The 27110-nt window shown below is 46.3% G+C and overlaps 1 protein-coding gene across 1 annotated transcript in view; it reads right to left on the bottom strand.

Annotated features, from left to right (window-relative positions):
• The window catches only part of gli2 (GLI family zinc finger 2), a 70322-nt gene that overhangs the window by 10333 nt on the left and 32879 nt on the right, over positions 1–27110 (bottom strand). The window contains exons 3-10 of the mRNA XM_023336750.1: positions 26165–26267; positions 21292–21497; positions 19801–19986; positions 7597–7798; positions 7203–7380; positions 2444–2554; positions 2136–2276; positions 1491–1640 (exon numbers count right to left, since the gene is read on the bottom strand). Of these exons, the coding sequence (XP_023192518.1) occupies positions 1491–1640; positions 2136–2276; positions 2444–2554; positions 7203–7380; positions 7597–7798; positions 19801–19986; positions 21292–21497; positions 26165–26267 (1277 nt within the window). The remainder of the gene's footprint in view (positions 1–1490; positions 1641–2135; positions 2277–2443; positions 2555–7202; positions 7381–7596; positions 7799–19800; positions 19987–21291; positions 21498–26164; positions 26268–27110) is intronic.

Below are 27110 nucleotides of genomic sequence, written 5' to 3' on the forward strand. Positions count from 1 at the left end.
AGCTGGAGCCCCGGCCGGCTTTAAATGCGCCCTTCGTCGTCGCTCGTCGGTCCACTCTCGTCAAGGACAGTTGCTGCACCTGCTCCATGAGCGTCTCCGGAGGTTTGACGGTTGGCACGGTGAAGCCTCGTCTCAGCAGGTCCTCTGATGCCTCCTCTACCGTATCGTAGGTTCTGGTTCCGGTTCCGTCTTCGTATCCAACATGCAGCTTTGTGGGGAAGAGGGCTTCAAAGGGGACATTATTTTCCTTCAATACTTGGTGGGTTTCTGTATATTCCCTTCGTCTTTTAAGTATGAGAGGTAGATAGTCGTGATCCAGGTTAATATGATTTTCTTGCCAGGTAAATCATAAAACTCAAGACCTTCACACAGTAAGCTTTCGACAAATGAGATCATTGTCAGTTTCTTCTCGAATCCCTCCGGTACCTCATACATTCTTACATTTTCACGTCTGGATCGGCTTTCCAGATCCATCAATTTGTCCTCCAGCTTAACGTGTAGCTTTAGCATAGCCATGATGACCTCCTCCGTGTTTAGGACCCTTTCTTCTGCCTTCTCAATACGTCCCTCCACCTCCTTCATTCTGGTGTTCACCTTCGCTATTTCTTCTTTTCTGGTCTCAAATTGATCTTTAGTTTCTTGGCGAAACCCTCTTAGTTCTCTCAGAATCAGTTCAGAGTCGGCCATTTTTAGACGCTGCGCCTTTTTGCTTGTTAGCTTCAATGTGCTAGCTGCTAGTTCTTGCTGTGTCCCGTCTCTCTCACCCATCTGACTTCAGTCGGCATTTATTGCTTGAAGCAGTGGTACATCTTTTATTTCCATCTTAAGGAGTTATAGTGGTAGATTTACTTAGTTTATTTGGGGAAATTTCTCTAATTACTCTGGTTCAACCAGGAGCACTCTCGCTATGCGACCATCTTGATGGTGATTCGACCCAGAAGCCTGTTTTATGGGCTTTAGGGTGATGAACCAACAGAGTGGAGCTGAACTGGGATGGTTAGGGTAACTGACTGTTAAAGTGTTGGTTTGCATTTAAGTTCAGCACCTTCACTCTGATGCCCCTAAATAAAGAACAGCTCAACCTCCAAATCACACCATCTAAATCTGTACAGTCAGTGGCCTAGTCAAAGTCCAAACCTAAATCCAACTGAGGATCTCTTGGAGACGGACCAAACTTCTGACTGTGGGGCGTGAATATTTATGCACACTGTGGAAAACCAATAAATAATTTTCCTTCACATTCGGTTTCTTTCTGTTGTCTGATGCAGAACATCTCCAGCTGAAATGAAGTTTGTGTTTGGTACCATCTGGTACCAGTAGAAAGTACACCTGGTCAGAATGTTGATCAGACAGAGAAGAACAGTGCCTACATCTGGCCCTCACTTCCATGTTCACCTTCAAACAACCAGGTTTGCACAAGGTTTTCATGTTCCCATCATGTTCCCATCATGTTCCCATCATGTTCCCATCATGTTCCCAGCCCTCCTCACCGTGCATTTGTGCGGCTTCTCGCCGGTGTGTCTCCTCATGTGGACCACCAGCATGTACTGGGCCTTGAAGGGCTTCAGCTCCCGGGAACAGTCCTCCCAGCGGCACACGAACTCCTTCTTCTCTCCGTGGATGTGGTCGTTGTTGATGTGCTGCGTGGAGGAAAGCAGCTCAGGTCAGCAGTGTCTCTGCAGCAGACACAGCTCTACACACAGTGCAGATAGAACTATAGAAACCAGGTGATGAAGTAAAGAAGAGCAGAATGAGTGGAAGTATGCCTGATCTGGGTCTGGACTTTCTGGTTTTGGGTGGGTTTAGATCCACCAGAACCATTAGTCTGGACCGAACTGGAATTAACTTGAAATGTCTTTAATAATTGAACTGGACTGCCTGGTTCGGTTCATATGGTGCTGGGGCCAAAGCCCAGTTATGGATGGGAGGACCAGAACCAGAATGAGGTACTCCTTCTGGACTTCATCAGCCGGGCCGACCCGGTCTCAGAACGCTGGGTCACTTCACCGTTTCATAACCCTTAATCCTAATCTTGGACTACACCTGACAGGAACTGAACCAGTCTGATGCTCATCTGATGGCTGCAGTGCAAACTGGCTGTGAAGCAGCCGGATTAAATAATCCCTGGGTCTCACGTGGACAAGCTGGTCCTGGGTGTCGTACTCCCTGCCGCAGCCCTCCCAGTGGCAGTCGGTCTCGTAAACGGCCTCTGGCTCCTGCTTGCACTCGTCCTTGTCCAGATCTTCGCTCAGGTCCAGGACTCCTGCGGCGTGGTCCTGATGGCAACGACAAGCGGGAGGGAGAACAACCGCTTTATTCTGACTGGTTAATCTGATCCTTAATCTGCAGCTTTGTTACAATCAATCAAAGGTGAATCGGTAAAAGCTGGTGGTCCGGGGAGCGGAGCTGTTCCGCCTCCTGGTTCTGGTTCTGCTGGTCCCACCTGAGCGGACGGTGAAATGGGAACTGGACCCTCTGCTTCAGTCTTCACCTTGGTCCTCTTGGTGTTCATCGGATTGACTGTGCTGCTGACCGCCGGATCTCCACCGGAGCTCTGAGCAACACAAAAACAAGAGAGGGAAGTTAGAGGTAAGAAACATCTGAAAGAAGAGTCAGATGACCAACAGACTCCTGAACTGGTCTCTGGGCCGCCTCTGGATGAAGCGTGTCGTACTACCGCAGGGAATTGTCAGTTCATTAGATCTTTGGTTTAGCATTATAGATGTGTGGCAGAACAGATTACCTGAGCCAAGCGTGGGGTGGTTTCATCAGAAACCTCTGAACAGAACCAAACCACCGCCAGCCAGACGCAGCCGGGGCAGAAAGTCCAGCAGGAAGCGCCTGAGGCGTATCTGACCCAGCTGATGAGCATTGCTCTGTGGTTCTGAACGGTCCAGATAACTCGTATAAAACTTTTGCTCATCTTTGTGCGTTCTGTCTGATTCTGCTTTATGAGGTTTTCCCTCCTCGGTGTTTCAGCAGACCAGCGGACAGGAGTTCTGGTAGGATCTCTGAGGGGATTCCTGATTCTGCAGGCTCAGAGCGACTCCAGCTCTGAATCATGAAGCTGCGGTCTGCAGGTGTGTGAAGGATGTGAACGCTTGGACCTGATGGACATGAAGCACGTTGAGATGGAGCGCTCTCACTGGTGATGGACCAACACTACGTTAGCACAGCAGGTCTCCATGTTAGACTCTGACTTTTCCTTAGACTCCCCAATGCTCCCCTTTACTTTGTGATTCATTCATCAATGCTCTAAGTTCCTTCGATTTATTGGCATATTTTTCAAGTATGATTTGAAATGATTAGGACCTTCCTTCCAGGTGCTGCAGTTGTTTTAGGGTCAGCAGAAGAGAGACAAATAACTAAAACTCTGAATCCAGCTCAGCAGAAATGCAGAGCTGGATTCGTCAGACTGGGAGCCGCCGCCAAGACTAAACAGTTTAGACGACTGAGATCGCAGAAACCTTGCCAAAATATGAAAGAAGAGTTATTGCTGCTGTTGCAGATTGGGCCGGATGCATTAGGAGTGGGGGCTTTGATCTACCCAATGACTCTGAACATGACAGAGGCTGAAGGCCTTTAAGCGCTAATGGAGGCAGAGAGAAGGGGAGGTTTGAGGCTGCATCAGCGGAGGGTCTAATCCCACCCAAACGCTCTGCAAAAACAGGATATGGTTCTGATCAGCGCTAATAAAGCTGTAGCGGCATTCCCAGAGACGCCAGGAAGGGTGTCAGCTGGAGGTCACGACCGTTCTGTCACCTCTTTATTTATTTTTAGTCATTTATTTCTTCATTTGCTCATTTGAATTATTTTGCTGTTTGATCTTATTGTGAAGCACTTTGTGATTTTTATCTGTGAAAAGTGATGAATAAATAAATCTGAGCAGCTTCTTCTCTGGACAATAAACCTGTTATGGTTTCATTAAACAATCGACCTTTAATCATTAACATTTAAACCAAGCATGTTCATTTGTGGCAAGAAATCCAACTGATTTATACACAGCCTGGCCAAAAAAAAAGTCGCCACCTGGATTTAACTAAGCAAATAGGTCCAAGCCTCCTATTGGATAAGTACTGCATAGGCCATTATCTTTCAGCTGGCAACAAGTTATTTAACCCCAGCTGATGCAATGAGTAACTCCTCATTTCTTAAACAACCATGGCAAAAGACACATCCTGTGGTCGTGGAAAAGACGTTAGTCTGTTTAAGAAGAGTCAAATCATTGGCATGCATCAAGCAGAGAAAACATCTAAGGAGATTGCAGAAACTACTAGAATTGGGTTAAGAACTGTCCAACGCATCATTAAAACCTGGAAGGATGGTGGGGAACCATCGTCTTCCAGGAAGAAATGTGGTCGGAAAAAAATCCTGAATGATCGTGATCGGCGATTACTTAAACGTTTGGTCAAATCAAATCGAAGAAAAACAACAGCAGAACTCAGGAGTATGTTTAATTGTGAAAGCAAAAGCATTTCCACACGCACAATGCAAAGGGAACTCAAGGGGTTGGGACTGAACAGCTGTGTAGCCGTAAGAAAACCTCTAATCAGTAAGGCTAACCAGAAAAAAAGGCTTCAGTTTGCTAGGGAGCATAAAGATTGGACTCTGGAGGAATGGAAGAGGGTCATGTGGTCTGATGAGTCCAGATTTACCCTGTTCCAGAGTGATGGGCGCATCAGGGTAAGAAGAGAGGCAGGTGAAGTGATGCACCCATCATGCCTAGTGCCTACTGTACAAGCCTGTGGGGGCAGTGCTATGATCTGGGGTTGCTGCAGTTGGTCAGGTCTAGGTTCAGCAACATTGTGGCCCAAAGAATGAGGTCAGCTGACTACCTGAATATACTGAATGACCAGGTTATTCCATCAATGGATTTTGTCTTCCCAAATGGAACGGGCATATTCCAAGATGACAATGCCAGGATTCATGGGGCTCACATTGTGAAAGAGTGGTTCAGGGAGCATGAGACATCTTGTTCACACATGGATTGGCCACCACAGAGTCCAGACCTTAACCCCATTGAGAATCTTTGGGATGTGCTAGAGAAGGTTTTGCGCAGTGGTCAGACTCTCCCATCATCAATACAAGATCTTGGTGAAAGATTAATGCAACACTGGATGGAAATAAATCTTGTGACACTGCAGAAGCTTATTGAAACAATGCCACAGCGAATGCAGGCTGTAATCAAAATATTACAGCCCAACAAAATATTAGAGAGTGTGACCATTTTTTGGTGGCGACTTTTCTTTTGGCCAGGCAGTGTAAAACTCAATATTTTGTAATTTTTATTAAGATTATTATCAACACTTTAATATCCTGTTGTGTTCAGTGTTATATTCCATGTTGACTTAAAGCGGCTCTGAGCGTTTCATTCAGATTAACTGAGATTAGGACATATTTAGAAATAATAAAAATACATTTATTTATACATTTGAACAAAATCAGCATGTTATTTGCATTAATACTGGGACAAATATGGGTCATATTAAAATGTAGTTGAACAAAGATTGTGTTTACTCTAAATAGAGAAGGTAACTCTACCCAGATATCTATCATTGTTCCTCCTCTCCTTCCGTATGTTTTATTTTAACATATGTTTTATTTTAAAGCAGAGACAAGATAAATTAAAATAAAGTAAAGAACTCCAACATGAATAAAACTTGGACCACTCGGAGGCCTCAAACGTGTAAAGATCAGAGCTGACTTGAACCCTTTCTTGGTTCACCATTATAACTGGGCCTGGCAGCATCTGTTCAGGTCAGGGATCTCGGCCAAAGCAACAGGCTGGTTTCACCTTTCACGTAGCTGAACCTCCAGAGTGCAGACAGCAGGCAGGTGGTTGAAACAATTCCCATGTTTACCACTGCTCTGACTTGTAATCAAGAAAACAGGAAAGCTTATTACCGAGGGCCAAATGTTGTCATTTGTAAATGTGACATGTAAAAAACTCACAGAACAATACTGTAAAAAGTGAATTTTATGTCGGGACGTTTAAGGGGCAACTGCTTTGTTAACAGCAGGTTCGCTTTCCAACCTGGTTTCTGGGTTTCCATGCGCACCCAAACCAGTTTCATGTGGCGAGCTAGCCAGGAGTGTATGAATGAATAAACAGGACCATGACAAATAAATAAGAGGGCTTAAAAATGGGTGTTATCATGCAGTCGGGCGTAAATGTACCTTAGCCTATTTTAATCAACTTCTACATCTAACCCACTTCTGTCCTTGGATTATCCAAGTCATGGTTCTTTCACGTGACTATGGAGCCACAGTGGACAGCAGCCCTGAAAACCGGACAGCGACGTTCCTGGAACATCAAGGGAATGGGATTCAGTCATGGCAGTCACATGGGTTACATTGACATTATAGCCACAATTGCTAGCTGCTGGCATCATCTATTATTAAACAGTATATGACACTCATCATAATAAAGACCAAACCACATTTTTCATGGAGCTGTTTGGTATCAAAGATCTGGACCCACCCGCTGAGAAAAAGTTCTACACCTCCAGACTTCTCTAGGCTTTCGTCTGCTGCTTGGTATTGTGGGATACTTAAAGAACCAGGTAGTTTCTGATACCAACATCTTTGAGTGTTGGTAAATCTTTAATTTGTTTCATATTCTTTATATCCATCACATTTGTTTGTGTATCTTTGCATTGGAAAGGGGTGCTGTGTTGGTGCAGGGGTAAAGCACAACCCTCACATACAGGCCTTAGTCCTCCATGTTCAAGTCCTGGCCTGGTGACCTTTGCCACATGCTCTGTCTCATTACCCATTTTTCTGTCTGACCACTTTCAAGTAAAGACCACTTGGGCCAATATGACCCTTAATCAAACAAAACAAACAAACAAAAAAACAGATTTCAAGCTCTACAATACGGAGTCTCGCCAACGGTTGCCTTCATTAACTAAGAACTTCCTGCACTCCACCTGAAATAGCGCCATGTTCACGTGTCGTCAAAATTAATAAACTCTGCCCTCATATGGCAGCAACTGGGACCAATGCTTTTTGCATAATCCCACCTCATGCTGTTGCCATGGAAACGAGTTGGGGTCTGAAATTGGTGAAGCTACTCCCCCCCTTACCGTCATGACACTACATCCCTCTAGGGCCCGAACCCCACAACTTGAGAATCACTGGTGAGCAGGTGAAGCTGGTCTGTAAGTGAAACGTGTTCAGAAGGCTTGTCATGCTGGACCTACCTGGTTCACCTCTGCAGACATGGAGGACGCAGCGTTCGGGTGCTGGCGGGCGGGGAAAGAGGGCGGTGGTGGCTGCAGGATGGGGGCCGTCTGACCGAAGGCGTTGAGCGGTCTCTGCTGGGACAGCAGCTGCTGGTAGGCCACAGGGTTGAGGGAGTGGGGGAAGCTGAAGGTCGGGCTGCAGGAAGACACGGAGCAGAAGATTCAGAATGAAGGCCTGGAAACTTCACACAGAACCCAATGCTCCAGAAAGCAAGCTGAGCCTCTGAAAGACCTTCAGGAACTCTAGTGCCCTGCTAACCAACACAACTCCAACATCTAAGGGAAAAGAGCCGTGAACTGTCACAGACTGCTAACATGCCTAGCGCTGTGCAGAGCTGGCTAACATCCACACCTGAGTCCTCCCACGGACAGGTGTCCATAGGAGCTGCTGGCTGCTGAGCTGGAGCGCGAGTTGTTGATGTAGGCCACCAAGGAGTTGGGCGACGTGCGAATCATGGTCTGCAGGTCAATGCTGGCGTCCGACAGCGGGGAGATGGACAGCGCCCTCTTCCTGTTCAGCCGAGGAGTCAACCTTGGGCTGGAGAAACGGGACACTGGAGACAGAGACAACTTCAAGATCAGGATTTACCTGGAGGTTTCCCTCATCAGGCTTCTCATGACAGAATTCCTGACTTTTCCAAACAGAAATTTCAAGACTTCTTCCCTCATTTTCAGTAAAATACAAAACTTTACCTTGAATTTGTGGCAGAAATATCTACGAATGAACTGATGAATGGAATATTGATCTGTTTTCCTTTCCTTTGAAGCTTCCTTCAACCTATCCAGGTGAAGGAAATGGTTACATTTCAGATGTTTCCAGTCTTGATAAAACCTTGAATAAACAACCAGACCAGAACCTTGGCCCAAAGCCTTGGACCAGAACCAGCCTAGAGCTGGAGGTTTGGCCTGGTTCTGCTCCAGTCTATCTCCTCATCTGTGCTGCTCAGCATGCGCAGACTCTGATGAATAATGAACGGTTCTGTCGTTACTGCGATAGCATCTCAAGTTAAATGGAAGCAATTCCATCTAATTGATTTGAGAATAGCATTAGAACAAAGATGGAGTTCAGGGCCGTCCAGAAAAACTCCAGGCTCCACCTCTTTGTTCAGTTTGCTCAACAAGCAAACCATCCATTCTTTTTATTGATGATTGAAACATTTAGCTGCAGGGTTCCTGAGAAAGGCCCAGATTGGAGCCAGCAGGTGCCGCAGGATGCCAGGCCAGGCTGCGTTGTGTTTTACCAGGACATGATCAGAGGTGTGAGAGGCAGGAAGCCATTTATGGGCCCATCGCAGCTCACCCTCCTGGCTTCAGCTGCAGCGCTGGCAGCATGGTGCCGATGCTGCAGCCTTAGCTGGAGGAGTTCACAGTGCCTCAGATCAATGGATTCAGGCAGCGGCAGCTGTAAAGCTTCAGCGCTTGGAGGTGGCGAGTCGTAAACTGTGGACATGTGGCCTCGATTAAAGGGCCCCCGGGGCGTCTGGTGGCCCCAAGACGAGGAGGGAGAGAAACGCCGCTGGAAACAAGGAGGCCTTCTCAGGAACGTTTGACTCAACGAGTCGCCTATCTGGGCCGTGCAGACAGCCGGGACCCTTTCTGCAGTATGGCCAGCAGCTTTACCATGTTTGCATTAATACATAAAGCAGGAAACGGGCCCCACGAGGCCACATGGCGTGGTGTCCAGTGCTGCGTTACACCTCCATCTTCACCATCCTCACATCACCGAGATCCAGCAGCAAAACATCCCACAGTCATTCCTCCGTAAACTGAGTTTAATCTGGCCTAAGTCTCCCCAGATGCCCTCCACCCCCCGAAGAAGGAGGTGTTTGTAGGTGGAGGGTATAATTGAGAGGGTGAGCATGTTCCGGCTCCGAATGAGAAAACAGATGTTGCGCAGGCCGAGGCGGTGCAGCGGCATGCGTGTCTGGAAGTGTGAGTGGGTGCACGGCAGCGTGTTGCTATGCGGGCCGAGTCGAGGCTGGTTGTAATTGTGGGATCGGGATTTATATAGAGAGACATAATTACACAGCGATGCAGAAAGAGAGGGAAATATTTAGAAAGCACCGCAGAGGGGAGTTATGTGTTCAGGATTATTTCAAGCATGTGCTGCAGATTCAGGAGGAACGTTAATTTGAGGTTTGTGCTCTGGTGTCGTCACGGCGGCGCATAGAGCGGCTGTGGTAACAGTTAGTCCAAGACTCCAGCTTTGAGCTCTGCACCAGTTTCTGCTGGTAATTATCAGCCTGCAGGGGGCAGCAGTGGGAGGAGCAGTGCACCAGCTCCACATGTGGACAGAGTCTGGACCAGGACGCAACACATTTCATCACGCAGGCCAGGTGGCGTTAGCTACAAACTAGCTACCAGGCTCAGCTGAAGTTCTGGCTCCATCAGGATGCCTGTGTCACAGATGGACACTAGGTGGTGCTGGAGCACCTGCCCTTCTTCCTCTGGACAAAAAAGTGCCCTTCAAAAATTGTTGTTCTTCTTTTTGGTACACAACTTGTCTGTTTATTAAACATTTAATTTAAATCCATAAATAAGGCCCGAGTGACATTACAGTTTGTACACAACTAAAAAATCTCTTAGTGAAGTCGTGTTCAGTGAAAGTTGGGTAAGTTGTATTTCCTATTTCTGTGTGTAAAAATAATGTGATGATCAGAGTGTTTTATTATGTAATAATCTCAGAAATATCTTGTTGTCTGGGCTGGTTGGTGGAACTGTTGCCTTGCAGCAAAAAGGTGCGAGGTTGAAATCCCAGTGTCTCCCTGGTCATGCGTGGGCGCTCCCCGGTTCTCTGGCTTCTTCCCACAGTCCGAAAACAACAATCCCTGTCTGTCTCTGTGTTACCCTGCGATGGACTGGCGACCTGGCCAGGCGACCCCGCCTCTCGCCCCCTGGAGACGGGCTCCACCCCCCCATGACTCTGAGAGGGCAAAGGTTAGATAATGGATGGATGCTGCTGCCAGTTTTCAGTGCCTTGAAGTTAAGCTAATTAATTTACGGTATTTAAGAATACCATATATAGTAGTAAAATCTTTTTGGGTCATTTCACCTCTTATGAGTATCTTGGAATTGAGGTTAAAGGCTTTACTGATTTTCTTTACTGATTTTAATGAGCTTCTATCTCTTATATGTATTGATTATGATTGTTTAATAATTGTCGGTGATTTCAACATTCATGTTGACAAACCCCAAGACAGAGGGGCAAAAAAGCTCGCTAATATTTTAGAGACTTTTGGTCTAACACAACATGTCAAACAAGCAACACACACTCAAGGACACACACTGGACCTGGTTATCAGTAAGGGTGTGAATATTTCCAATGTCTCTGTAACTGATGTCGCCTGTCGCATCACTTCCTGTTATCTTTGAAAGTTCTTTATCCTTTAACCCAGTGGGCCCCAAACCCCGGGTTACGGCCCGGTACCAATTGGTCCACGGACCGGTACCGGGCTGCACAAGAAATAATTAAATATTTCCGTTTTATGCATTATTTGAGTCTAGAGGATCTTTTATTTTGAAAATCCTTTAACCGGATTCTCTCGGTTCCGCCAACATGGAGCCACAAGCAGCAAAATGAGTCAGAAACGGATCAGATTGTTTGGAAAGTTTCTTTGTGAAGGGAAAAGGCCCAGAGAAGAGCCAGGAGGATGGATTTATCCCGGCAGGTGATTCCCACAGTCCAAGCTCTGCATGATATGGTGACCGGATGTTAATGAGGCAATGAAGCTTCAAGCTGCTTCTCCACTAGAGACCAAGAACCCTGAGCATCAGCAACACTTCCGGTCTCATTGTCTCTCGTCTCTCCCAGATGGACCGTCTGGTTGCAGAGAAACAAGCTCAGGGCTCCATTAGTCGTTATCCTGAGTTAAAGTTTTCACCAAAGTAAAATGTTCGTTTTTGTGGCGCATCTGTATCTTATTTTGAAGGGATATGTAAACGTTACCATAGCGACGAGAGTCAGAGAGCGTTAGGGCAGTGGAGAGACGAGAGGAGAGGAGCTTGTGAGTTTTAGGTCTGGTTCACACCATTTAAGGATTGTGGGCCGATTTTCCAAACCTCTGTGACCACAGAGCCGATAAAAGTCCAACAGGTTCGGTCGGTTCGTGAGTCCAGCAGCAACACACCACAGAACCGATTCCAGAAGAAAATCCAGTAAAACCCCAACAGACCAGAATAATCAAACAGGATGATGATGTAGAAGCAGCAGTGATAGTTTGTGGCTCATTTTAAGCGATAAAAAAGAAAAGATGTTTGATAAAAGATGGCGGAGCAGCAGTGACGTGCGGTCAGGGGAGGCAGGTGAGGCAGTGCCTCACCAGCATGGAAAGAAAGAAAATATATAATCATAAAGTAATTTAAATTGTTATATTCATCCGGTGGTTTGTACTAAAAAATATTTATTTTTCATGTAGCTTCACCAATTTCGATTTTTATTTGTTCAAAATGGCTGAATTTTCTTATTTTCCCATTCAAATGCTTGGAAGCGATGCCGGTGAGGCAGCAGCGAGCTCTGCCTCACCTTGGATTGCGCAACCCCTGGCTCTGCGCTGGCTGCTAAGCGGAGAGAGCATGTTGCTGTACGGCGTCAATAAAATGGTTTAAACAAATTTAATATGTGAACTTATTTCCAATAATTTAGCTTATGTATATAATGTACAGTGCTTTTTGTCACCAACTGTGTTTGTGTAACGTGTTTCGTGTAATGAGCGATTATAAACGGCAGGGAACAGGTTCGAGGTGAAGCAGGCAGTTCTCTTGCCTCATGGCAGGGGGCGCTCAAGATCCCAGACGTTCGTCTTGTTCACTCCTCAACTGCCGAGTAAGTGACAGCGAGCTAGGCTAAACGATTCGGGAAGCAAGTCAAGGAAGGAAGGCTTTCTTCCCTGGCAGTGATCTCCATTGAGACAGAGAGACTTTTAAAACTGAAGGAAGATAAGGAGGACTTCTATCGCAAAGTGACGGATGTTTTTGTGCAGAAGGAGCGACGCATGGACTTCATTTATAAGTAAAGGTAAAACAGTAATAACATTTATTTTGTTTTGTTTTTTAAGGAAATGTGTGTTTTGTGAGCTACAGTTTGCATGTGTAAGGATGCAGAAGTGAAACATAACCTGTAAACTGCTGTCAATCTATGCACCTATTTGCAAATCTGATTCTGATGACGTCAGTGCCTCACCAGCTATGAACCTCACCGCACGTCACTGGGGAGCAGCCGCTCTATTTGCTGCTCTATGATTTGGAAGTGAGTTATGTTTTTTTGTAGTTAACATTTTTAACTGAATAAACAGAACTACATATATAAAAATAACCTTTACACATAGTAATAAATATTTCCACATATCACCTCCGATGTCCACCGGACTCTCGGTTGCCATGACAACTGTCTGGGATTCCCTCCATTTTTACGCCACTGCGCTTTCTGATTGGCTACCTGTCACATTCAACAGGTTGCGTTTCGCTCCCAGCCAGTAAAAACCCCACAGGCTGCAATAATCAGGCCAAGACAATGTTGAATACGAACGATTTTAGATCGGGCGTATTCTTCCTCTTTCATGGAAGAGGAAGTGTGTTAGTTCCCCTTCCACGTAACACACCACACACTACAGGATGTTGTAAGATTGTCGTAAAGGAAAAATCGGGGCAAAAAATAAATAAATAAAAAGCCTTTAGCGGGAACACCAACCTGCAGAAGCATTATCTGACAGTTTCTTCACCAACAGCAGCAGCAAAATTGTGAAGTCTTGACTGGTCCGCGGTCATAAAAAGGTTGGGTACCACTGCTTTAACCCCCTTGGACAAACAGCCACCATCACAAAACGTTCTCTCACTGAAAACACAGCAGAAACTTTTAATCAAATCTACTCTTCTTCCTCACCCTTAAGCTGTAATAACGTAGATAAGTTGGTAAATGATTTTCAGTCTAAAGTCTCAGATATTATTGATTCCGTTGCCCCAATTAAAATGAAGGTTGTGTCTGGTAAAAAGAAATCTCCATGGAGAAATGCACAAACAGTTAGATCTGCAAGACAACTCTGCTGTAGGGCAGAACGAAAATGGCGTAAAACTCAACTCCATGTTCATTGTGACATCTATAAGGAAAGTCTACGTAACTATCATTTAACACTAAAACATGTAAGAGAGGCTTTCTTTGCAGATGTCATAAACAAAAACATTAACAATGCTCCAGCTTTATTTGCAACAGTTGACAGAATCACAAACCCTCCTGTGACGTTACGCCTGATTTCCAATGTATTGCTGCTTGCAACCAGTTTTCCAACTTCTTCTCAGAGAAAATTAATAAAATCAGATTATTAATCTGAACATCCACTATAAAGTCAGAACCAATGCTGAGCCCAAACAAAACAAATACAGGAAAAATGACCCAATTTCAACTACTTAATTATAAAACCCTACAGGAAATTATAAGTCAATAAGCTCCAGTTCCTGCTGTCTTGATGTCCTAGATCTATAACTCTAGAACATTTCTTTAAGAAAGTCCTGCCTGTCTTTGCTGCTGATCTGATCCAGATAGTAACTCATCGCTCTCATCAGGCGTTTTCCCCCAGGCTCTGAAAACAGCAGTAATCAAACCACTGATAAAAAAGAACAATCTGGACAAATCACTACTGCAGAATTACAGGCCGACCTCTGACCTCTGACCTCCCATTCATCAGCAAAGTTGTTGAAAAAGCTGTGTAAACAATTAACTAGCTTCCTAACAATAACCAACCGCTTTGACTCCTTCCAGTCTGGTTTCCATGGTTACCACAGCACAGAGACTGGCCTAGTCAAAGTGTTCAATGACATCCATGTAAATACGGACTGTGGCAGAACCACAGTGCTGGTTCTGCTGGACCTCAGTGTTGACCATGACATATTACTGAATCGACTGGAGAGTTGGGTCGGACTCTCCGGTCCAGTGCTTAACTGGTTTGAATCCTACATAAAGAACAGGGATTTCTTTGTTTCAATTGGAAACTTTTCATCAAAGAGGTCAAAGGTCACATGTGGGGTACCCCAAGGTTCCATCCTAGGACCCCTTTTATTCAATATTTATATGCTCCCATTAGCTCAGGTTATAACAGGAAATAATATTAGCTACCATAACTATGCAGATGACACACAGCTCTACATTACGATGTCACCAGGTGACCTTTGACCCCATCCAATCACTGAACAGATGCTTAGAACAGATAAATGTGTGGATGTGCCAAAACTTTCTCCAGCTGAACAGAAACAAAACTGAAGTTATTATTTTTGGACCTAAAGAGGAACGATCTAGAGTTATAGATCTAGAGTCATAGATCTAGAGCTATAGATCTAGAGTTATAGATCTAGACTCAATGCACAGCTTCAGTTATTACAACTAAAACCAGCGATCAGGCTAAAACCTGGGAGTAGTGATGGACTCTGACCTGAACCTCCAGAGCCACATAAAGACAGTTACAGAGTCGGCCTTCTATCACCTGAAGAACATTTCCAGGATTAAAGGACTGATGTCTCAGCCAGATCTAGAGAAACTCATCCATGCGTTCATCTTTAGTCGTATTGATTATTGCAACAGCGTCTTCACAGGTCTGTCCAACAAATCAATCAAACAGCTGCAGCTGATCCAGATGCTGCTGCTGGCGTTCTGACTAAAACCAGGAAGATAGAGCACATAACACCAGTTCTAAAGTCTGGCTCCCTGTAGCTCAAAGAATAGACTTTAAAATACTGTTGTTAGTTTATAAATCACTGAACGGTTTAGCACCACAATACATTAAAGATCTGTTGTTGTTGTATCAACCTTCCAGACCTCTCAGGTTCTGGTTCTGGTTCTGCTCTGCATCCCCAGAACCAGAACCAAACGAGGAGAAGCAGCTTTCAGCATCTATGCACCACAAATTTGGAACAAACTTCCAGAAAACTGTAAAACAGCTGAAACACTGACTTCCTTTAAATCTCAACTGAAAACCCACCTGTTTAGGATTGTATTTGAAATGTAATCAATTACAAATTTATTGATGGAACTTGACTTAATGATTGATTCTATATTACTTTGTGATTCTGTGTTTGTAATGATGTAAAGCACTTTGAAATGCCTTGCTGCTGAAATGGGCTAATCAAATAAAATTTGATTGATTGATTGATTGATTAATCTGAACTCTGGCTTCATGCAGAAATAGATATGATTATATTTCTGGTCATTTTCTGCATCGTTGCTCTGCTGTACTTGGGCTGTTGTTGCCAATTTGGTTTAGAGAAATCAACCTGTAGAGTGTTGAATATCATTAATGACAAGATGTGATTATTGATCAGGTTTGTGTAGATGGATGGTTTGTGAAATCAGTCTTTTATCAGAACCCCGGCTGGTAAAACATCTCAAGAAGAAGAAGGGTTGTCTCCTCAGCAGTGTTAGCAGTGCTGCCACCACCACTACACCCACCAGTAGCTCCAGCAGCTGACTTGGTACCAGCGCTGCTGCCTCAGGCCTGTCCATGGCGTTCCTCCCTGCCGGCCTCTCCAGCCTCAGTTTCAATCCCAACTCTGGGAGTTTTATGAATCGTCGGCGAGCCCTCAGTGGAGCGTTGCGCCCAGCGCCAGCATGTTTATTCTCACACTTCCAGCAAGGCGCTCGTGAACTAACATTTAGCTAAGTGTTTGTGTTTGCAGTCCGAGGGGACGGCTCGCCCCCCGCTGAGCCTCCGGCACCACATCAGAACCCGGGTCATTCTCGCTCTGCCTCGCCTGCAGCTGCACATAAACCTCTTTCTCTGCAGACATTTTCTTTGGCTGCTGCTTTTGTCGTGGCAGTTTCTACTCTCGCCACCCTGCCTCTGCCCCTCATGTGCCCTCCCCCCATCCCTGACATAGCGACCCGCTTGTCCTCTGAATGCCTCCCAATGTGAACTTTCTGTTCTCACTCAGCACTGCTAGCGCTAATCATGTTTGAAAAATACTCCAGCTTCAAATCGCCCTTTTTAAAGGAGCATAACCTGCAGTGCTGTGAAAAGTATTAGCAACCCCCAGCGTTCCTCTGTTGATGCCAGTGTTGAATGCTAATGTCACACACAGACAATCTAAACGGCAGTTTATGATTGCTTTCACTGAAGTCATAAATCTAATCAAGCTGGAACTGTGTGAAAAAGTAATCACACCCTAATAGCTGACTCTCCTGTCTTTGGGAGCAACAGCTGCCATCAAGTGTGATAGCTGCTCATCTTTAGGACCATCTCAGTCAGACCGAGGTCGAGATTTTGACTGAGCCATTTCAAACGTTTGTCTGTTGGCCTCTCAGAGGTGGACCAGCTGGTTGCTTCAGGTCATGACCTTCCTTACAGCACAGTCCACCATACTGGTCTGTGCTGTACAGACCTACATCTGAAGGTCTGATGTTTTTGGTTTTGAAACATTGTTAGTTTTACTCCAGATCAGGCAGACTTTTATATCTTCAGTCCACAGAACATTTTTCCAGAAGCCATTTTTACTCCTTGACTTAAAAACACTGAATAGAGTCAGATTTCAATGCTTCATAGTTTTGATCAATGACTGAAAAAAATTGCGTGGCACATTCTCATGGCAGGTCAAAAGATTGCATATATCTATATATATTTCTCCAGATGTTCATGAAACTTTTGTTTTATACATGAATGTGTGTCTGGTGATCAAACTGCCATTCAGGATGGAAAGGAGCCAAGAGTCCAGAGAGGACGTCCACCTTGGACAGTCCATCACTGAAGGAGACACTCTGCTGATGGACCCAGCATGGATGGTTTTGGACTGTAGGACAAAGTTGGAATACCTGGAGAAAACCACTGCACCAGTCCTGGGTCATAGCCTCTTATGTTTAGAAACGGTTATCCTGGTGGTAGGTGTCTGGTCCCAGGCGTACTCCAGAGAAACCTGCTGGAGTTTCCAGTTGGGTCACAGATTGAGAAAACTTTCCCCCAACGGTCCTGATGGCCTTCTCTCCAGGGCAGAAGAGAAGTTGTACCATGAGTTCACTGAGGGCTTTCAGGCCTTGTGGTGGGTCTACTGAATATTAATGTGTCAATTGATTTTTTAATATGATATTTATCTGTGGCTCCATCCAAAGTAAACAGAAAAGATTGGATGTAGGTTCTATTTGCCACCTTTACCACTGCTGAGGCCCAGTTCTCAGTCTAAATAAGCTCTTTGATTAAATCTGAGGCGGCCCACAACCACCATTAGCTGCTGCCTCGGTCAATATGGTCTCTGTGAGTGGAAGAGCCCCCAGACTGGCAGAGTGGTCCGCTCCTGACCACATCACTCACAAAGATCCTGGCTAGAGGCTGCTAGCGTTGATGCTGCTGAGCGGCGGATCGTCAGGGTGACTGAGGTTGTGGCTACGGCAGTTAACTACGTCCCAAACAAGCATGGCCAGCAGAGGTTGCTGAGGTGGTTGGACACTTCCAGCTCCTCTTGTTTACTTCTCTGATGGGCCACATTTCTAAGATTAATGGCCCAGTAATCCAATATCCCATTTTATTACTCGGTGTCCTGTCAAGATGGCTGCAGAGATTATGAACCTGCAGCGGCTGGTTCTTGGGTGACTGGCTGGATGGAATCAAAGACTCCTGGAGGAGCAGGCGATTGGATGATGGACTGACTAGTGGACTGAGAGAGCTTTTTGGATGCTGTTTGCTGCTGAAATCCAACTCCAGCTCTGCCGAAGGAGTTCACGTTCTAACCTGCATGAAAGAACAGGCTGGTCTCTGTAAGTTGCTGTGTAAATACTTCTCCCTTTTACAGGGTTCTTACACATTCTTCTTGTCAGGATTCCAGACTCGCATTACAAGAGTTCCTGGTCCCTTTAAACCAGGACTGTACTATTTAGTGGCATCATAGCTTTAAAGGTGGATGGACGGACATGTTTTACCTCCTCTTGTCTACAGGAAGCTGGCATATTCATAGATTCAACAATGTGCTAGATTTTGACCCACTTTGGTTCCAACAGCAGGAAGAGGAGGAGTTTAGGGAGGAAACTGGGATGTCAAGAGGACCTTAAAAACTTAAGATTAAGATTGCTGTCTACATGCTGATGCTGACTGCTTGCCACCCCGTTTCTTCAAACGTAGAAGAAATAGAGAGCCGAGAGAAAGTTTCACCACAGTTGCACGACCGCACCAGCCTGATCCAGAGCTGAGAACGCCATGTTATGAGTCTGATTGGCGCACAGCAGACGTAGCTGTTAGCCACTGAAGCTAACCTCTGGTTCCTGACACAGACGTAGTGAACTGAAAGCTTGCTTCGTCAATAAGAACTCCATTCACACTGGCTGGTGCCTAATAAGGCAGGGCTTTCTGACTGTTTATTGATTTTTGACTGGTGCCCTGACTTGGTCATTTTGATCTCAATTACTGATTTTATTAAAGATTGCCATAAGGAATCATTTGTAGTTATTCAAAGCTAAATGCCTACTAGCACAACAGATGGACAAACAGAATGGTAAACGTAATGAAGAGTGATCCCAGACTCAAGAGTTCTTCTTCTTTAGGTTTTCAGGTTCTTTGTCCTCAAACAGAACAAAAGCACAATTTCAATGCTTTACAAGCTCCTGGTGTCCATTGTGGCCACGCTGTACAATGACCACGCCCCCACTATGGCCATGCCCCTACAATGACCGTGCCCCACGATGGTGGGAAGCATTCCAGCAAATGCCTCTAGAACAGGGGTCTCAAACTCAGTTTACCCGGGGGCCGCTGGAGGTAGAGTCTGGGTGAGGCTGGGCCGCATTCACACACACGGTCTCCTCAGCAGAACCTTTCTGATTGCCTATTACCATATTTGGCCGTAGTCAGGCGCTGTAACAGCCGTAATTGTGTAGTGTCTCTTTAAGATACTCTAGTATTGCTAATGATGTCAGAAGTATGCACCACGGCTTCTCTGTAGAGAGCGTGGGAGAAACGTGCTAGACGGACATGTTAGCTCCCTAACTTTTTAATAATGTTACGGGTTGTTTGGACGCTGCTCAATTTTCATGTCTGATAATATTGCAGCCGTTCAACCGGCTTTGTAAGGTTGGTGAAGAGCGTATTTATTAAAGGACAACACTGGGGAATTCCCAGTACCAATGTGGTTGTGAGTTTTTGACCGTCCTGATGAATCTGCCACCTCCTCTCCTCCCTTAAACACAACCAAGCGTTACAGCGCCTAACCTTAATTACGTTACACTGATCAGCAACTTCCGGGTCTAGACTGGATGCTGAAGCACGTGAAGCGGGAGCGGCCGCGGAAATTGCTCATGTACGGCATGCAAATAATGACAAATAGAAAATGCAAATAGGCCCGGCCGATGTCCCGCCCCCGAGAGCAATATACTCCACCGTGATTGGTAAGTTTGTTCAGCTCCGCACACAACACTGAAAAGTGCCAATTATATCAAACTCGCGGGCCGCACTAACATTAAACTTTCATATTAAGGTGGGGGCCACAAACTATCGTCCCGAGGGCCGAGTTTGAGACCCCTGATCTAGAGGAAGGAGAAAGGGACGGCATGATGGCTGATCATTGTTTGGTCTTTAGTTGGATGCTAGCTGCTTCTCCTCACCGTCCACAGGGCCGATGTAATCCGGCAGATGAACCGCTGCGGCTGCGCCGTTCTGGATCAGTAGGTCGCCGTAGGGGCTTCTCTGGCTGGCGCTGGCCATCAGGTGGTAGTACTCCGAGGGGTTGGCCCCCGGCGGTGGAGGGGGGAAGCTGAACAGGGCCCGGTCCTTCAGATGTTCGTGGGTCACTGGGGGAACAGAAAGGAAGAGAATCAGAGCGATTGAGGGGGGCTTCCTCTAGGACAGACCATGCTTTATAGGACGAAATGAGGTCATTCCCAGAATGCAGGTGCACTTCTTTTACCGGAGCAACAGCAATATTGACATCAAACCTGTATGCAGTAAAGCTGTGTTTAAGATGTCAGAACCGATCAGAACCAGAGCTGGAGCTGACGGCTCATGGGTCGTCCCTATCCCCACTTCCTATGAGATGGAAGAGACCTGGGAGGCATGGGGGGGGGGCAGGGGTACCTGGACTGGATAGCACAAGCTTCTACTGCACCCAGTCTGCGTCCATCAGAATCAGTTCAGTGAAGAACCTGGATGATGTTTTCACTGGTTTACAGATTTCCTGGAACCTTCATCACTGATTGAAACCAAATCAATGAGTACTCATTCTTGAGTCTATTATTATTATAAACCATGGAAACACTATTATTATTATGATCCTGATGACCACAGATGTCATTATTGTCCTGATGTGGATTTGTTTCTTCTTTAATAATGATAATAACACCAGAACACCAATAAAACAGAAGGTTAACCAGCAACAAAAAGAAAACCCAGAAAGGCAGCGATTGACCAACTCCTGTGGTGATTTGTTGCTACCTGGTATCTTGTGTCTTCTCCAAACTATTATCTTTTCAATCTCAAACAAACCCTGTTGGAGCTGTGAAGATAACTTGATGACAGATGTGTTTCAGTAGCTGCAGCTGGAAATGGACTGTATGCCGGCTGATAATCAGGACTGGAACCTCCGTCTATACAGACTCAGTGAGATGCAGCCAAGCAAGAGGAGTTGCTCCTCAAACATCTGGATGTCTGCTCAGCTCTAATCAGCGCTTCATCACTAAAGTCTTCACTTCTTAACATCTCACCAACCGCAGGAAGCCGTCTTTGCTAGATGTGTGACAGCAGTTTCCATGGAGATAACTGAAGGTAATTGTTCATCTAAATAAACAAAACCTTATTCAGCTGGAGAGAGAGCAGAGGAAATGTTTCAGTTCGACTGAATGAGGCGAGACAAGGGCTCCTGGTTTTTACATTTAGGTTCTTATGGAACGACTTCATGTTCTAGCTCTACGATAAACTGGACCCGATTTTCTCTCTCTGTCTCACAAGACTCAAATGTAGGTTCCTGGTAGGTAGGTCACCAGGTCAGCACCTGACCCCTGAGGTCATCAGAGACCCGTCAACCCAAAGATTGTGACCCAGAACTAAACAATTCAGACTTCTCCTAGTTAATTCTGTGCTGCAGTGATTTAAAGTTGTACCTTCAGCTGGGCTCAGTCCTCGTGCCGCTGAGATCATGGACAGGGTGGGACTGCCATGGACTGAGCGGAGGTACTGGTCCATGTGAGGGCTGACGTATGGATGGGGCAGGCTGAACGGTGACTCGCCGGTCCCAGCCGTGGCATGTGGCGAGAGTCGAATCAGAGAAATGTCTGTGATGACTGGACTTCCTGTCAGTCCTGGGGGGCTGTAAAGAGGAGGAAGGAGTTAAACGCCTGAAGAATCACACATTGGTGTGTTTAAAAACTAGACTTGGTGTCTTTTATTTAACTAAAATGTTTGAGTGTCAGTTTTCCTCCACCCCAAACCCCCACAGATAATACACAATAATCCCTTTGTGTTCACCTTATTCTATTAAAGCCTGCAGCTACAAACAAGCCAGAACTGATAGCTTTCAATTGAGAGGCTACAAGAGACGTAGAAAGTACAATGCACCGGTTTGGGAGGCCAGACCTGCTGGCTCTCTCCCACCAGACTGCAGGACCAGACAGAACCCGGAGCAGCTAGCGTCCAGAACCTGGAGCAGCTAGCGTCCAGTCTGCTGCAGAATGGTCTGAATTTGTCCGCCTGTCAGATCAGGCTGAGCAGTAAAGTTGTCGTCTCTGGCAGGTAATTGGTGGATGCTTGAGAGAACAAAGACTAGTGAGTGTTGTAATTCCTGACAGCCTCCGGGGCTGAGCTGGAGATGAAGCCGTCTGCTGCAGGAGAGGCCTTTGGCAGCTCTCATGGTGACTTAGTCTCATCTTGATCATGTTCTCAGTCTGAGGTCCAAACACCTGAGAGGAGGGACATCTTGACATGACAAGCAATTCCTTCATACTGCAAACTCCTGATTCCTCTGTCCAAATTGTGTTGGCAGTAATACTGAAATTTCAAGATAAAAAGATTATTTCTTTCTTTTTAAAGGGTCTACAGGTTGTTAAGGCTTCTGACCGGTGATGACGCTGCTCATCTTCTGCAGCCCTTTCTGTTTCAGTCTTCGTGCGACCTTCAGGACATCTGAGCGAGCTGCTCTATCAGGAAGTTGAGGAGCAGCACAGAGAGGTCATGACCCCGGCCTCTCCTAGGCTGTCAGACTAACGGATCAGAGTCCAACCTACAGCTCACTATGAGCAACATTAATGTTCAGATAATGTGAAAATATTCCATGTTTCTTTTCTCTTTGCAGTCTTGTTTTCTGAGCCGTGGCCGCTGCATCCTTGGCCCAGATGTTGGTTTTGTTCAGCTCTGCTGTCTTTCACCCCATTTCTGTCACTGAGACTCAAACTCAACAGTAAAACACAGGAAACATAGAAGTGACTCAGAACAAACACAGAAGCTAAACCTTCTGCAGTTAACGAGGCTCTGACTGTTGCTGTGCTGTAAGTCAGGCTGGCTGCAGGTGAACGATGGGCCAGGGAGCTGGCAGGGCTGGCCCAAACTCTCGCTCCATTTCCAGTAAGCGCCTGCAGACTGCTGGTCTTGTCCCAGTGCCAACTTTCTGCCGTCTTCCACTGCAAACAGCCATAAAGACCCCTCTGTTTGGGGCGGCAGGGAGACGTGAGAAGAAACAGACGGTCCATACACAAAAACACGCTTCGCTCGCCATCCATGGAGGTTGGCACTGCCGTCTCAGATTAGCGCTGGGGTGATCTGCTGGGATAACTGGCACTGGGACTGCTGGGATAACTGGCACTGGGACGGCTTCTCTGCTTCTTCTACAAGGTGTCTGAAAGTCATCGCTCACCATGACTCCCAGTGAGACACTGAAACACAGGAACACCTTCACAAATCTGTCCAAACACGGATGCATCCCATTATAAGGTACCAGGTTACGTCTGTTTATGTAAATGATCAGGAAAAGCCTAAATATTCATCACAAATGTAACTAAATATTAATAATTTATTTCATCCCAATTGATCTAAAACGTTTGTTCTGATTTAATGTCAGACTATGAAGAATAAATTAAGCAAATTGTAAGTAAATATCTGATTTAAGCTGCAGTTTTCCTCTGAGGGAACAAAAAGAAAATAAAGTAGCTATTATTGTTTTCTATGTTAAGGCTTAAATGTTTTAAGATCTAAAAATAAGTTAATTAAACCATGACAAACAAGATGAGGTAGATTTGTCAAGATGTTAACCAAGAGATGCCTGGGGATAAAGAAAAGAGTTGGAGTTAAATCATCAGTTGGAGGACCTGGAGCAAAGAGCAGCTGCATCAGCAGTGAACTGTCTTGCTTGGTGCTTTTGATTGATCATCATCTGCTCTGATTTCTTCTGCAAAAGGTTCAATAAACCTCAGATTTCACTTGTTGGTGACTTTGGTGGAACCTTGACAATGAACCCTGCATTAGAGCAGCCAGGAGCTCCTGAAGCCTCAGAGGGACGAGATGTTTCCTGACACGAGCAATCGGACGAGAGTTAGCACTGAAGGCCGGCTGGTCCAGCTGCTGCCAGACAAGATGGAGGCCGGAGTGTTTCCTGAGGGTCCAAGGATGGAGGGTCACCACTGACCGAACCCATAAGCTCTTTGGGTGGCAGAGCTGGTGGGGTGAGAGTTGGTGGGGTGAGATGCTCTTAAACAGCTAGCTGCTGTTTGGCTCTGGGTTGTCTGCGTGATCACAAGCTCCATTGTTTGGTGGTTCTAACTGCCGGGAGGAAGGTTGCTGGGACAAGGTGCAGCTTGTTGAGCAACAGCAGGAGTAAGAGCATACCACAGCTCTGGCTTCTGCTGATAGCAGAGTCCGGGCCCGGCTCCATCCAGAACCAGAACTAGCCGTGGATGGAGCTCCTGGTTCAGAGTAACGATGGAGAGAAACTGATTTGTTGGAAGGTTCTACTATGAGCTGAAATGATCCATAACCAGACCTTTAGACCCAAACCACTGTCTCACAGCAGCTTCTGCAATGCTGCATTCAGGTACATCTGGATTCTTTACATTTTTATCAACTGTCAACAGTTATTGAAAAACAACAACACTGAACCTTTTCGAGGTAGTTTTATTGATTTTGTGATCTACTTAAACCTTTGGTCAGTCTGTACAGCCTTCCAGCTGCTCTCTGCAGGTGAACAGTCAGTGAGCTCAGGTGTTCCTGCCAGGTGTTCCTGCCGTCCCCTCCACCTCTGGATCTGTCTCTCCACAGCAGTTCTGACCCCAGTCCAGCATGATGAATCCTCCACTGGGACTGTGGTTCCAGACTCTGAGCATCAGGACCATCTTGTTCCTGCTAGAGGGGGCAGCAGATGAGGCGGGATTACCCCCGGGGTAATTACCCTTTCTTCTGCCCCGCCGCTGTCACTAAGCATTTGGTTTTGTCTTGATTGTGTGAAAAGGGTGTTGAGACCACGCGATAAAGCATGAAACTCTCTGGCTGCTGACTGGTGACATGCCACTCCCAGATTGATGGCTCCAAGGTTCTGTGTTTTCAGCGGAACATTCCTGGCTCTCAGTCAGGGGATCCGTGACGATGAGTAGGACCTTGGAGACGAAGAACATGTCCCCTCCCACTGTCCACTGTACGCTTCCCTTCTTCCTCCTCACCAAACCAAAACAACGAAGGAATACTTCATCTGTAAACTGGATGTAGTCAACACATTCCCCGCCGAGGGGCTGCGAGGATTCACCGGGCCGTGGCTTCTGAACATGACCACGTGTGTTTGTGTACAGAGCGGTGCAGACCACAGCTCCACCACACACAAACCTTCAGCATATTTGAACGTCTCAGAGCCTCTTTCTGCTGTCCAACCACTTCTGGGATCGGGAACAGTTGGAGGATCCGTGTTCCTTATTCTGTTGTGTTGTCACTGACTTTCTGGGAACGACAGGCTGGATCCTGGGTGCTAATTACCTCCTCAAACACGCCGACTCTCCTAAGCTTCTGGTTTTTGCAAAACACGCCTGACCACCAGCAGGAGAAAAAACTTCAAGTCAAAGTGGACTGAAGCCTGCTGAAGAGGAAACGTTGCAGTGACAGCCAGAACTCCACATCATAGTGCTGCTACAGTTCCTGAACTCCTGACTCTAAGCCAGATGACGTCTCTGTCAACCGTTAGAGAATTCGTCTCATCTTTTTGAAGCTGATTTCCTGATGAATTAGCAGGAATGCTTCATCAGAGTCTTCCAGCATTAATCACGGTGCCTCCTGTGCTGCTGGTGATGAACAGCTGCAGTGTTTGCAATGTATCACCTGATCTGCAGCTGAATTTACACGTCTTGATGGAGCTGCTATCGATCTGGGTTCCTCGGTTCCCTCCAGCCTCCTAATCAGCCGAAGGCCTGAGAACTCCAAACAGATCCCACGGTTTGAAGTCGGATCAGTGGGAAGCGCTCAGTGAGACTCCCTGCCTTTGCTGCACACTGTTAGTCAGCTGTATGAAAGACGACCCCTTCACATGACGCTACTCTGAAATAAATCCCAATAAGGTTGGAAAATGCACAGAGGAACTATAGGAGCAAAGAGAAACTACCTAACATAAGGTACAGTTGGAATTTTCTAGATTTCTTCCGGAATGTTCAGATTGAGAGATGATGGTTCTGACCCGGTAAACCATTCAGAACCTTCTGGATCGAACCAGCTTCTCCATCCAATCACAGGTCTTTCTTTCTCCCATTGCTTAAGACTTCCTGTTTTCTGACCAATCAGAGTCCAGAGAGCAGAGACACACCCAACCTCCAGTAGATTTGGTTCTGATTGGTTCTGTTTAATGGACCAGATCTCCTACATCGGTTCTGTGGGTCCACCAACAGAACTTCTTTACAGGGACCGTTTGAGTCTATGATGAACAGGAAAAGGCAGGAGTCACCATAGCAACCAGTGAATCAGCACTTCCTGGACCCAAGAAGAGAGGGAACCCAGTCGGGTCCGGTTACCTACCTGTGCATGGCGTGGAGCGGGTGTGGCTCGTAATGGTACCGGCCCTCATGGTGCCTGGTGTCGATGGGGATGGGGCTGTGGAACGGGAAAAGGTGGTGAGCACCTGTAACGATAAAAACACACATCATGGTGCTGAGAAGAAATACTTGAGCTAAGATCCAGTTTCTTATTAATGTGGGCCCAGCAGAACCTTTCACTGTTCCCGTAACTCTGCACTTAATTCCAGCTTTTATTCTGTCGCCCCGAGAAACAGCGACTCATTAATGACTCCCTGATCCAGCGAGACCAAAGCAGCTTCGACACTGCCAAGATTTTATGGCTCAAACAAAGTCTGCAGAGATGCAGCGCTTCCTGCCATAAACCGTCTGAAGGCCGCGGGCGAGGCCCGTCAGAACAACGCAGCAGATCCTCATTAATTATCCCTCATTCCAGCAGCGACCCGCCTCGTCTTCTACAGAGGAAAACACAATCCAGAGCAGGTTCGCCGCCTGCTGGGGTTAAAGGTCAGAGAACGGCCTCACCTGTTCTCAGATTTTACCTCTCTGCAGATGAAACATGAATTTCATTTCCTACCCATGTTTCACCATGCAGTCTGAATGCAAACTCTGAACTTTGACCCAGAGAGACGAGCGCGTCCGGTCGGAGGACTCGCTCTTCGTCTTACTTTGAAAGAAGGAGAAAAGTTTTCGGACTCAAAAGTCAAGAAGACCGTGCGGCGGTGGAGCAGAACCTGCTCCTGCAGGCTCCAGCAGCGCAGCAGACTGTTGTCTTTAGACCAGCCAGACATTTCTGCTGCTTTAAGCCTGATTGAGCCTTTTGTTGTGTGACTGAGGCAATCATGGTGACGCTGCAGCGTCTTGTTCTCTGTGAATGTTGGTGGGATTACAGCTGAGTGAGGAAGAGGAGAGTTTCCCTCCATTCACACAAACCTTTGACTGCCGCCGCT

The sequence above is a fragment of the Xiphophorus maculatus genome, chromosome 7 (assembly GCF_002775205.1).
Source record: "Xiphophorus maculatus strain JP 163 A chromosome 7, X_maculatus-5.0-male, whole genome shotgun sequence".
In the NCBI taxonomy this organism is placed as follows: Eukaryota; Metazoa; Chordata; class Actinopteri; order Cyprinodontiformes; family Poeciliidae; genus Xiphophorus; species Xiphophorus maculatus.